Below are 12,765 nucleotides of genomic sequence, written 5' to 3' on the forward strand. Positions count from 1 at the left end.
TGCATGAGCTCTTTAATGGAGTTTGTCTTCTGGCCCTTTCGGCTCTCAGGAAATCGGAGGGGGCATTTGAAAAACGGGAACTGCTTTGTCCTAAAAGCTGGCTAGAGCAAGGGGTTTCGAGTGTTGCCTGGCCAGTTAAAGCACTCCCAAGTTTGATTTATCAGATGCTTGGGGAATTTGAATATGACTGGGTAAAGAGTAAGAAGGACGGGTCTGTACTTTCTGCCCTGTGAGCCTCAGCAGCTTGTTTTGCAACGCGGGACTCCGAGTGCTGGTCTGTAGGTTTATGCTTTTTATGCGGGGCGCGGGGGGAGGATTGTGTTTATAATATCCTGATGAGGTAAAGAGTTTGGATCTCAGCCTTTATTTTCTAAGAAGTAGAAATGGGTATCTTTGAAAAGTAAGACCCCTACTTAGGCCTCAGAGGAAAGGCTCAAGTCTGCGGTGGTGTGGGTTACAGGGCAAAGGATAGCTTAACTACAGTATGAAGTAGGGTGTGCCTGCAGGCAGGAAGGAAACAAGTTATGAGACGGATCTTCTTGGCCCAGTCTTCTGGCTTTAATTTTTCATTGTGGTAACAGTTTCTTTTTGAAAACAAAAGCTATGCTTTTGCCACAGCATTTGAGCAGGTTGTATAAACTGTTAAGTAGTTAACGCTTTCTTTTGGCTCCCATACTTTTCAGTAAATTTGCACATCCTCTTTCTGCTCGGGGTTGAAGCCATCCTTATGCCCCATGCTAGACTTAAGAAAGCTGCCTTTGCCCAATTAAATTTTCAAACGTACACAGCCCCCTCCCTGTCCCCTGCATCAGGGGTGGGGGACAGAGGGGGGTTTCTCTAGCACCCCAGCTCCCTTGCTCCTAGCAGTTCAGATGCTGTCATGGTTTGCTCCTTCAATGTACCTTCCTAGCTCATCTTGGGGAAAGCTGCCTTTGATGTGCTTACCCTCTTAAGGTTAAGCTTAACCCTTGAGTGTTTGCTTAACCCTGGTGAAATCTGCGAATTTCCCAAGCAAAAAGGGCAACCTGCCAAGAGTCTACTTTGCTGTTGTGTCTTCCAGGTTGAAGGCAGGGGAAGGAGACAAGTATTGCCTGGCCAGCAGTCACAAGCTTTGTTTCTGCTTCCTGAGGCCAGATGGTGAAGGCTTGGACTAGACAAAATGGTCTTTCGTTTCATCCTGTTTGAGACTTCGTTTGTCCTGAATTCGTAGTGGCTTGCAGTTCCTTTTACAGTTTTCGGCTGTGCCCAGATCTTGGCCGAAGTTGGAAAAGCAAATCATACCTTGCTACTGTTAGAACTACATCTTCAGGTAGGATAATTAAGCTCATGTAGAAATGGTAATTCTTCCTAAAGGTTGTTTATTAGATTAAAACTTAAGCTATATGACAGGTTGTCTGGAAATTTTAGTAACAATATCAGTATCAAGCAATGTGAAACTCCAAGAATAACAGGCGGCTTTATTACTGGAAGCTTAATGTGACACGATGGTTGCAGATACAGTGCTGACAACAAACTCCTTTGCATTTTTCAAATTAGTATATCAGGCTAGACAAATAATGTTTTCAAGCATGGCTATATACAATAGACAAATTTGAGTCATGTACTGTGTGGGCATTTCTTGGATAATGCTGCAAAACATTTTGCCAAGTGCAGGAATTGTTTGGACTATGAAATCATAACAGCGCTTACAAATAATCTTTTATGTCATCGGTGTCTTAACTGCTCGCATGTCTCTGCACCCCTCCCCAGATACAGACATACCTACTAGTACAGTTTGTAATACATGGAGAAGCAATGTAAGAGTGATGTAACATTTGAGACCTGTTTTTTATCAATCCTGATGTTTGCAAAGTCAGCTTAAAAATTGCTTACTTTCCCTCTGTGCTTCTGTGCTGGATATTGGCTTGCAGTTGATGGGTAGATGTATTTCATACATGGTACGTGTTAGTGAGCGAAGTATGTTACGGCCAGTGTAGTATACCTGTTGTAAGTTCACTGAAACTTTTTGTTGCTGATTCAGAAAGAAGAAAAAACATACAGTTATGTGGACAAATTCTGTTATTGATCAGGACCACCCAGAAATTAACTTAAAATCCTAATCTGTGAGCCGAGAAGAAAGGGATCCCCGCTATACCTATTTATTCTAGAGCTCAGTTCTCCAAGTATTGGGGGGAGGTCTTTTGTCTCCCCCCCACAGTCCCCAAGCAAATATTGCAATGCTGTCTTAAGTTTGAAATCTTGCTTCTGGTGACTCCAAAACTATCAAAGGCTTCTGTTTCAAGGTACATTTTACTAGAAGGTTTCAAATTTTTTTAGATACTTGGTCGTTACTGCAGTAGTTAAGTGTGGTTATCTTGCTACCTGCTGTTCAGCCAGTGCAGTCCACTTTTTGTTTTAAATGTGACGATGGACACTCAGTGCCATATCTTGTAACAGCACAGTAGGTACTGTTAATGTACTAAATAGCTTGTATTCTGCTGACAATCGGGCTATTTTCAACCTCAATATTGAAAGCACAAAGACCATTAAATGAAAAGCCTAAATAAAAGGTCACATTTTCATTTCCAGGGGGCACTGAATCACGATGGAGTGGCAAGATAGGAAATGTCTTCACGTGACCACGTATAAATAAATTTCCGTCCTTGGTCCAACCAGAAACTCTCTTGAGAATGTCACGAATTCCGGTGGTATTCCATACACTTCCATGTAGCCACTTCATTCTCCTCTCGTGTAAGGACCCAGTAATTAACTTCTCAATTTTAGTTTTGTGCACAATCTTACCTAAGCCATAACCCTTTCCCAGAAAAAAGTGGGTGTAGATTCTTTTCTTTCTGGTAGGAACATCTTTCATCTTGATGTCATATAAACGTTTCAGAGTTTGAAGGGCTGAGTTTAGAATTTCGTCTTTATCTGGATTAGGCTCTTTGTCTAATGCCTCATCTGGCCAGTACAGCAAGGTGAGCAAAAAATGGGCGCTTGCTGGAAATGGTCTTTTTCCTTTAAAGAATCTTACACTGAGCTCACGAAGAGTTTGCAGCGGAAGAAGTTTGGCTGATCCTGGTGCTAAGCATGTTAATGTGATGTGGCACAAAATATAATTGATCAGATCATTGTCCTCCAGCCTGTCCCTTAGTGGGTTTTCTGTATAGAAACTAAGGATCTTTTCTAGCTTTTCAGCTGACCTATGCTCTTTCTTATCTGTTAAGAATGACAGGATATTAGTGACGCTACCTCCGCCACTCTTATAAATATTCAAGCGTCTAGTCAGCTGGCTCTTGGGGCCACCGTTGCTGTCCTCACTAAGTGATGTTGAGATGAAGAACTTGGCGTATACCTCAGACTGTCTCTTTAGCCATTTTCTAGGATTATAAATCTGTTCTTCCTTTTCATCGTTCTCATCTTCCTCTTCCTTCTCGTGGTTTTTATCTGTTTGGAAATAACTTAGGTCTTCCGAAATCCATTCCAGAGCATTGTACAGGTTCTGGCGTAAGCCTTTGAGGCGGGAGTGAAGCCTTCCCCATTCTTTTTTAATGTCTTCAGGAATGTAATCTGTGATCAGGTATTTCACAAGCTCGGAATATTCCCCCTCTGGATTTCTGCGAAATACATGGACTGTGGACAAAAATCTAAGGAGACGACATCCTACTTCTACTTCTCCAAAATAGCCAGCGTTGTTCATACTGTCACGTTCTGCTTTTGCAGCCTGTTGTGCAGACCTGAAGCATTTCATAGCTTTAAGAGCAATCTCGATCTTTTGAATGATGCTTTCAGGAGTGTCCTCCTCTGTCATTTTATCCACAGTGAAACTAAACCACTTCCTGTAAACTTGACCTTCTGTATCTAAAATAAAAGAATCATTCGGCAAATGAAATTTTGCAACCCCTGCCCAATGTTCTGCATCTTTAAATTTTTCATTGTTGTAATGCAGTCTGGCGAGCTGCTGGGCGAAAAAGGGATCTTTTCCAAGGAGTTCATAGGCAGCTTTTAAAACAGCGATAGCTTTTTCACAGTCTTCAGCTTTACAGACGTGTTCAATGAATGGGGAGAAGAGAGTGTCAGTATTGTCACCCCTGCTTCTTTTATCACGTCGAATAAACAGATGTCTGATGAACTTTATGAATTCCTCTTGTCCAAATCTGTTTTCAAAGAGTGTCTTTTCCTGAAGAAGAGTCATTGCAAGTTGACTTTGAGGTTCATTCCCTGAAAGCTGATGCAGAATTTCTTTTGCAACCAGACAGTGTATTATCTGAACGGATGAAATATAGGTGGTACTTTCCCTTAGCTCAATAAAAATCATTCTTGCTTGTTCACTCAAGTGACTTTTGAAATCGTATGCTCTTGATTTCCTTTCTGTATATACCCCCAGTCCCAGAAAAGCCTCACAGTGTGACAATGAAACATACGAATTGGGTACATAAAAATTAAGCAAAGCCACGTAACGCATCAAGCATGTATCACGAGAAGAACGGTCTATGTCTTGCAATATGTGCCCTACAAAGTCTCTCACATATGTTTCATTGAACTCCTCACACATCAGCACAAACGTAAGTATGAATTCTGGCTTGACATCTTTCTGCTTCAGTTTTTCAAGTTTAGTTCTGAACAGACTTTTCTCTGAGTCCGTCAGCTTGTGAGTGACAGCAACTGTGTCCAGTGGAGAAGCCTTGCAGAGCCTTTCAGGGTCATTGGATCGTCTACAGCACATGAGGATGAAGTAAGGTCTGGGGGAATTAATTTTCCTAGTTGCTACAGCATCCATTAACTCATTCCTTAGTTCTTCTAAATAGTCTTCATCATAATCCTCAATCAGGAGGAGCACAGGAAGACAATGACTGATTTCTTTTTCTTCATAATCTCTAAATGCAAGTGCGTGCTCACAAACAGTTGCAGGTGAGTATGAGACTTTGATAACAGCACATCGTAAGTCCTTTCTTCTTTTCCACAGGACTTGCCGTGCTATTGTGCTTCCACCACTTCCAGGATGGTGAAATATCTTCAGTTTAGCCACAGAATAGTTGAGTCTGCCTCCTCGTAAAATGTCATCTAGGAGTTTGCTAGCATCCTTACATGCTTCGCGTTCGATGATTTCCCCACAGTGTCTTTTATCAGCAAGCCAGAAGTTTTCCCAGATGATCTTTCTCCCTCGGTAAAAATTTTGTTCTATTTCTTGTATTTCTTTTTCAGTCAAAAGATCTAATTTGATGTCATCACATTGGTCAGCACAAAGGATTTCTAGGGAAAACAGTTTCTCTTCTTCCAGCGAGGGAAGTGTACATAGCCCTCTAGTGGAAACGGGCAGATGTCTGGGTTGTGCTGTAGAAGGCAGCATTGTTTGAATGGTGGCATCTACGTGGCTTAGTTTCATACCCACAACACTGCACTGTTCCAGTGTCTCAATGCTGCAGGATGCCTGAGCTAGATTAGCCCACTTCCTGTAATTCTCTCTGGACTCTGCAATGCAAACGATGTACTCTGTGCCATTCATCTCTGTATAGAATTCCTGAAAAGTGTCCACAAGTGGTTTCTGCACTGGTGATAGCAATAGGAAAAGCACAATGAAAGACCGCTTTGGCAGGATTTCGTCACAGATACGAGTAATTGCTTTCTTAAGGTATTTTTTTTTGGTTCTAATCCATGTATTTTCATCACAAGGTTTTTCATCCCCGAGGAATTCACTGCGCCCATTGCAGAATATCCAGCTGGTCTGATCAAACAGGCACAAATGTTTCTGAGCGGGAGGGTTGCCAGTCTTACTTTCATTGGAAAAATCCTGTAAAAAAAACGGCCTTGTTGCATGGTGTTCTTTGTACTTGCTATACAGCCCTGACACATTAGAATTTTCATCAAAGTCAAAGACGCAGAAAATGTTCAAGTGCATTAGAAAGTTGATATAGTTCAGATTATCCTTTTCACATCTGTTTGTGACAAGGATGTACCGTAGGGAGTCATCCATATAGCTTTTGCCATCATTTAGTAGAATGGATAACTTTCTTCCTAAATTTTGAGCTATTTCCATATGTGCTTCTGTGCTGGAGAGCTCAGCTTTTTCTCTTTGAGCATCCCTGTCTTGTAAACCCTGAATGAAAGTAGCTAGATCATTGTGCTTCACGGGTTCAGACTTTGCTCCGAGTCTCTGATAGAGAGCTCGATCTTTTGTCAGGGTCACCTTCTGGCTGCCTTCATTGTATTTTGGCAAATACACTTCAAAAAATCTGTTTTTTACTAAACTGAATGTTGGTTCAATGTCAACCTCCACCACAAATCTTTGTTCCTGAGAGTCTTTTGAAATCACTTCAACAAAAACAGGTGGGTGGATACATTTCCTTGCAATTTCCTGTACGTTTTCACAAAAACATTTTTCTATATAATCTAACGCATCAACGTAGTATTCTCGCTCTTTGACCTTTATGCCAATGATCTGGCCGTGTTTCCAACCGCTATCTTCAACTCTGTCCGTGATACCAAAATGTATGGTGCCATTTGTTCGAATGTTCATGCAGGCTGAAGCAAATCGTATCACTTCGCAGGCAAATTTTGATTGCAGTTGATTTCTGTTCAGTTCTGCAGCAATGGCAAAAGATTTGTATTCATGGCAAGGAGTGATTAAACCGTTGACTCCTGATTCTGGATCAAGAACTTTGTCTTTCACATATTTGAAATCGGTATTCTGACTCCTAAATGGTCGACAGTTGCAGAGCTCTAAAACTTCATCAGTACTTTTAAGTTGGGAGTTGTTACTTCTCCTTTGCCTCTTGCCAGAAGTAGAAGCTGTGTTGTCTTTGCTAGTTTTATCTACCGGACCACAGCTGTCTCCGCTTGAAGTTTTTTGAGTGGGGGCATTGCTGGGTCTTACTGGATCTGTTTGCACATCGGTTCTGTCGGACGTTTCGCTGCTGGAATGCTTGGCTTGCTGTGCATTTTCCTGTAGCCGCAGAAGTTCGTTTCTCTTGCGGATTAGCATGTGGATTTGGCCTCCCTTCATACCTATGCCTTTGAGGAAGGAGTCATCCAGTTCCACTAGCGCTGGACCCGTCACTTCTTCCGCATACAGTTTTTCTACATACTCTTTCTTGATTCCAGTAGATTCTAGCCAACATTGGACATGGTTCTCATCCCATTTATTCACAGGTAATGTTCTGTAATCTAGAAGTTAAAATTATGTATTAGTAATACAAACTAAAAACACATTAACATGCTTGACAAGGCATTATAATCCTTGCAAAACTGGCCGTGTTGAATGCTAGATCGTTTTCTCTCTACCAGTCACAGTGAGAGACTGTGTCTTAACTTCTCAAATATGTCAGTTCTGATGACTAAAAGCATCCTTAACCTTAATCAAAAGCAGTCCTAAGCAATGGTACTAATAACTAACAAATCAGTGAAGCAGGAAACCATGAGGGAGGTTTGGAAACGATCCTCAAAGGGAGCCACGGAAATAACCCAAAATGTTTTTTGAAGGGAATGATGTGATAAGGCTACCGGAACTGACAGGGGCTGAATTCTCTAAACTAGAGACGTTTGGGTAGATCATTTACCCACTTGAGTCTGTTTATTTTCTGCTAAATGAAGTTAGCATCAATACAAACCATAAGATGATAAGAGTACTGATTAGTTCCCCACTAGAGATGAACCCTTAAAATGCAGATATTAAAAAATCTTGCATTTTAAGTACATGTAAAGTACAAATTTTCTGAAAGCAACACATACCCATTGCCTTTGATGAGGGAAATCCTGCTGTTAACGAACAAAACCCTAGAGGGGAAAAAAATAATTGTCTTCAGGTTTACAGTTAACATTCCTGTGTTAGTTAAGTTGACTTGTTCTGTTTTCCCAACCCCTCCCCACCTTTTTGGTCCAGGGTAGTTTCTGTACCTCTAAAAGGCCGGTCTTGCCAGCTACACTGCTTCTGTATGCCTGTACTGCGTGAAGGCAGCTATTGCTTCTGACACACGTGTGTGCAAAGGAGATGGGTTTTTGCTGGAGAAGCATGTGCCGACAGCTGTGCCCAGAAGATCTTTTTAGTGGGGTGTCCTGGCCTGATACATGATGTCCTCTGCCTTGCTCAGGCTCTGTTTACAGGGGTACAGAGATGGACTGCAGCAGGGATAGCTAGTTCTGTGCTGCAGGAGGAAACATCAGATAAGCCTGCTCAGCGTAACACCAGAAATGTACAATAGATTCACATAGTCAACAGTAACCATCCATGAGCTATGGACTAGACAACAAGGGTTGCAGCGAAAGGGGTATGGTGGTGGTGATGTTTCTCTTACTGTAGTGTGAAAGCTCAGCTCTCTGCTGGTTCAGCAGGTGTCCATAGCCTGGCCAGCTCTATCCCTGCAGCTTGTGGTGGTACAACAGCGACACTCGCAGCCTCTGAAGTCAAGTGTAAAAGGAGCAGAGTCACCAGTGCAGCCAGCACGAAAGGCAGTTGTGGGGTTCTGCGTAAGCTCCCCGCGATGTCTGAAAGTACAAAGGTTGTAGCTGAGGAGCACTCCCCAGGACCACGGCTTGGCAAGAGGTGAGTTCAACAGAAGGGGGTGGTTTGGTGAGATACTGGGCCTAGGAGAATAGGGGATACTAGGAAAAAACTTCGTGGCGCAAGTGTGTATTTACCATTTAAGCACCTGGTCAGCCCGGTAGAAAGCTTGTGGGCTGAGGCGCCAGCACAGCCAATAGCTTTGGTTTAAGCGAGTGGCTCTAGGGGGAACCTGTTACAGGACTGCTCTGGTGTGCCATAGGTGTAAGCAGATCCCTCCAGAGTAAGTGTAAACGGACTGGTTATGAAAGGGTTTGGAGACTAATTCCTGCTGACAGCCAGTGGCAGCCTCCCTGAAGAAATGGGGCTAAATGTCCCTGAAATACTGGCCTTTCAGTGCCTTTGGCCACCACCCCACCTCCCAGGGCTGTGTACAGTGACTTGGCTTGTGGTGGCACTGACACACGTATTTCTGGCACAGCCTGCTGTGACAGCTGACGTCAGGCGGGTTTTGGGAGAAAACGAAACCTAACGGGGAATAGAAACTGAGGTGGAGGCATCAGGCAGGTTTTGGGAGAAAACGAAACCTAATGGGGAATAGAAACTGGGGTGGAGGCGTCAGGCGGGTTTTGGGAGAAAATGAAACCTAACGGGGAATAGAAACTGGGGTGGAGGTTCGGCAGTGGGTGGGCAGTGCTGGGGAAGCACATCTGGGGGCCGCAGAGCCCCTTGCTGGAGGGGGCCTGTGGGCCCCCCGTTCCCCACGTTTTTAAGAGCAGCCTGGGGGGGGATGAGCTGCAGTGTTTTTTTTTTGTGGTCCTCGCAGCCTGTGTGCACACCAGTGGGGCCTGGGTCTTACTGGCTGGATGGGTGGGCAGGGAAGGGATGTAGCCATGGGTGTGTGGGTGCTGAGGTGTCCCGTCCACCCCCCCTGCGCTGCTCAGACAGTCCCCTCACCACTGCTGAGCAGCCCTTGTCCCAGTGGGATGGGGGGGGGGGGGGGGGGGGGGGGGGGAATGACGACAGGGACCGGGCAGTGTGGGGAGATCCTTGCTTTTCCTAGACCTGCTCCGAGTAAAGTAACCCACCAGGCTGAGACTAACCTCCCCCTGCGCCCCCCCCCCCGCCTCCCCATGCAGGACCAGCACGGCGCAGGGAGGGCTTACCTTGGAGGGCTTCCCCTGGAGAGCCTGTGGGTAACTGAACTGTCTCCAGTGCTGTACTGCCAGATCTGCCTGCAAGGAAAGCGTTTCTAAAGGAGGGGAGGGAGGGAACGTGTTCCAACCTGCTGCGGTGTCCCTGGCTCAGCGGCACGGGCAGGAGCCTGAGCCCTGTGGGTGTTTCTGCAGCGCTCCCGTGGGTCTCTCTTAAAGAGTCCTACCGATACCAGCAATAAAAAAGGGAAGTGGCTTTAGGCAGACATCCTTGATCAGCTGCCAACTCTCCACCCTTTCTCAGCAGCGCTGTTGCTGAGTGGTGCTGCCTTTGCCTGCCAGCTGCTGTCTCCTGCATGGGCGGGCGTGGGGAAAGCCCCTTGTATGGCTGCACACCGAGGCCATGGGCCATGCCCCACCAAAATGGTACGTGTCGAGGTGCTTGGGCAGGGGGGGAGGGTGTTGGGGTGGGTTTTTTGCCTTTTTTTTTTTTTTTTTTTTTAAACTAGGCAGATCCACCCCCCACCAGTTACTGCCCTCTACATCAGCTACCTACTCACGCCAGGCCACCTCACCAAAGTAAATAGCAGAGCGGTTGGCAGGGTCATGGAATACCAGTGGCTCATCAGCCCTCTGGAATGCTGGGGCAGAGGAGGGCTGTGCTGATACTTGAGATGTGAGATGCACTTCAGCCTTCCACGCTCCAGCAGACAAAGCTGTCTTACAGGCTGCCTTCTTTCCTGTAAACCACGTGGTCATTTGCCAACTTAGTTTCGCACAAAAATTTTTTTTATGGGTATCTCAGTCCTGCACAGCAATAAAAATTTTTGCAGCGTGCAATCATTCCAGCCATTTTATCTTATCTGGTGACCTGCCTCAGACACCAAGATGTAGGTGGCTGTTGCCTGGGGACTGTTAGTTGGAATAACAAAACGAGGCTCTTGGGTGTTCAAGGAGGCTCGATGCTCACACACCGCAACAAGCGTAAGAGAGGTGAGTCTGTGTGTGTGTGTCGGAGCAGGCCCCTGCTCAAAAACCAGGTGCATGCCCTGTCTCGGGGGAGGCAGGATGTGGCTGCCGCAGAGGCAGTGCAGCTCTAGGTGCGTTACCCTCTTCCCCTGCTCGCTGGCTCCAGCCCTGGTTCTGAAAGCTGTGTTAGTCCACACGTGGCAGCAGTCCGGCTTCTTTCCCCAGGCACGCATTGTCACTAGAAGTTGTGGGTTGGTTTGGTTTTTTTTTTTTTAATCTGAGTACAAGTCTTTATTTAGTAGACTTATAAAAGAACTTTACATGAGAAGTACAAAAATATGAAATAGGCTTTGAATCTTCTTAGGTAAAACTACCGTTATTTCTTTCAAGCTTTAGAAACATGTAACTTGCACAGTTGGCATCTTGGGTAAATTGCTCTCATACATTGTAAAACTAGGAAAAAAACTTCCCGTAAAGTAGCTCCAGAAAAGTAGCTGTACGTACCCAGTCATACACATTACTGTCAATAACTTATTAGTTTAAGACATAATGGCACAGTCATACAAATTCCCACTTTGTAATTTCTCCTTTAATGAATTCCATTGAAAGATGCAGTATCACTTTCCTCTTCCAGTTGTTATAATATGATTGAATATAAACACAAAACCGATTAAGAATGATTTGGCATGCCTTATACTTGTACCACTTGGATTTGATACCACTTTGTAGTAAAAATTAAATAAATATAAATATGTTAAATAAATATATTGTAAAAGAACACCCCACTTACTTATATTAGAATTCAGCATTTCTTCATCCTTTGCACACACTTAATGCTTTGTCACAGCTTTAGGGCCAATGAAAAGAAATACTGCATCTTTAAAAAAACATAGGCTCGCTTGGGTGTAATCAGCAACCCCTACAAACAGCAGATGGGGTTCCTTTACAGCTTTATCGCACCCATTAAAACCACTGCCTATGATTTCACTGTTCCGTACATCTCTCATTGTTTCCTATTTAGCTCCCTTTTCCCCAGGACTCATTTTACCTCTGGCTCTGCAACTGGCAACCCTTCTTTATAAGAAAGTAAGGAACACTTGCAGTATAAATGATTAGCCTCTTGCGCGCAGCTCACAGCTGACAGCAGAGTATTTTTCTGGTCTGTTCTGATACTGTGATTTAAGTCAACGACGGTTCAAGCTCTTCTGTGAATACTGGTTGATATTTAAACAATGAGGCTTAATGTCAAAGTAGGTAAACCTGTAACTGATTTTTCAAGTCAGTATTTTTTTAGAACTTCATTGTATGTGCTCAAGTATGAGGGACTAATTTGCCAGGGTAGTACTGATTAAACAAATTGTACTCTCTCTACTGTATTTTGGATAATCATAAATGATTCCCTTTACAATCACTGTGGTGCCTGATGCATAACGTGGCGGTAGTGCAACGGCAGATTCTGATGATTTGCTACAACTAAAAGGCTCCTTTCGCAGATCCCAGTCCCTAGTAATTGTATGATTCCAATCACTGTATTTTGATTCTTTGTAGTAAAACATATCAGCTATAAAATCACATACAGTACAGGGATATTGGGTGACGGTTATATACAGCTTTTGCTCTCCATTTTCACTGTCTTGAAAATTGCCTTGGAATAACTCCATCACCGGGGTCATTGCTTTTCTGAAGTGACCACTTGCTCCTTGGGCTCCTACCATCTCCTGATCCAGCGCAGGCAGAGGTACAAGGCACTTTTTGGAAGCTTGGTTTCTTCAAAGAGAGAGAATTCAGCTCTTTGATCCCACTTTTCCCTGCTAAAGGTAGGCCTGTTTCACAGCCCTGTGCTTGGAATGTCGGTCCCAGAGAAGAAAGCTCCATCCCTCTCCTCTCAGACAGTGTCTCCTGCAAGGCTCAGCTCTGCAGAGTCCTGATTATAGTAATGCTGAAACAGTCTTTCATGGCAGCAGATATGCATAGCATTGTAGGTATGTAGGAGCAGGTGAGGGAAACGAGCTGTAAAGTAACATACAAAATCATCGGGGATGGAGCCCAGGGTCTCCTGCACTTCAGGAGGCAGTTCTCTGTAATGGTGCTTCTGTAAAGGAAAACAGAATAGGGAAAAGCTCAGTCAGAGGGTACGTGTTCAAGCATCCTCTTTGAAATAGAGCT

The 12,765-nt window shown here is 44.3% G+C and overlaps 2 protein-coding genes across 5 annotated transcripts in view; both read right to left on the reverse strand.

The window, feature by feature from the left end:
- Positions 1 to 1,431: 1,431 nt before the first annotated feature.
- On the reverse strand, positions 1,432 to 9,826 carry LOC143167799 (sterile alpha motif domain-containing protein 9-like). Of its 4 annotated transcripts, none has more exons than XM_076353658.1 (5): positions 9,643 to 9,826; positions 8,271 to 8,373; positions 7,873 to 8,120; positions 7,708 to 7,752; positions 1,432 to 7,143 (listed from the first exon to the last, which is right to left on the reverse strand). In XM_076353658.1, the coding sequence occupies exons 4-5, from the start codon at positions 7,709 to 7,711 to the stop codon at positions 2,459 to 2,461; spliced, it is 4,689 nt and encodes a 1,562-aa protein (XP_076209773.1). In that variant the 5' UTR covers positions 7,712 to 7,752; positions 7,873 to 8,120; positions 8,271 to 8,373; positions 9,643 to 9,826; the 3' UTR covers positions 1,432 to 2,458. The 4 variants fall into 4 exon arrangements, with proteins under 4 accessions (XP_076209773.1, XP_076209770.1, XP_076209771.1 ...); XM_076353655.1 differs by having other exon boundaries at positions 8,271 to 8,460; XM_076353656.1 differs by having other exon boundaries at positions 7,846 to 8,120; positions 8,271 to 8,460.
- Positions 9,827 to 10,751: 925 nt separating this feature from the next.
- Positions 10,752 to 12,765, reverse strand: part of ERN1 (endoplasmic reticulum to nucleus signaling 1) — a gene marked incomplete at its 5' end in the record, with an annotated part of 39,876 nt that continues 37,862 nt past the window's right edge. The window contains one exon of the mRNA XM_076354112.1: positions 10,752 to 12,691. Within this exon, the coding sequence (XP_076210227.1) occupies positions 12,485 to 12,691 (207 nt within the window). The remainder of the gene's footprint in view (positions 12,692 to 12,765) is intronic.

This window comes from Aptenodytes patagonicus, chromosome 16 (assembly GCF_965638725.1).
Source record: "Aptenodytes patagonicus chromosome 16, bAptPat1.pri.cur, whole genome shotgun sequence".
Lineage (NCBI taxonomy): Eukaryota > Metazoa > Chordata > Aves > Sphenisciformes > Spheniscidae > Aptenodytes > Aptenodytes patagonicus.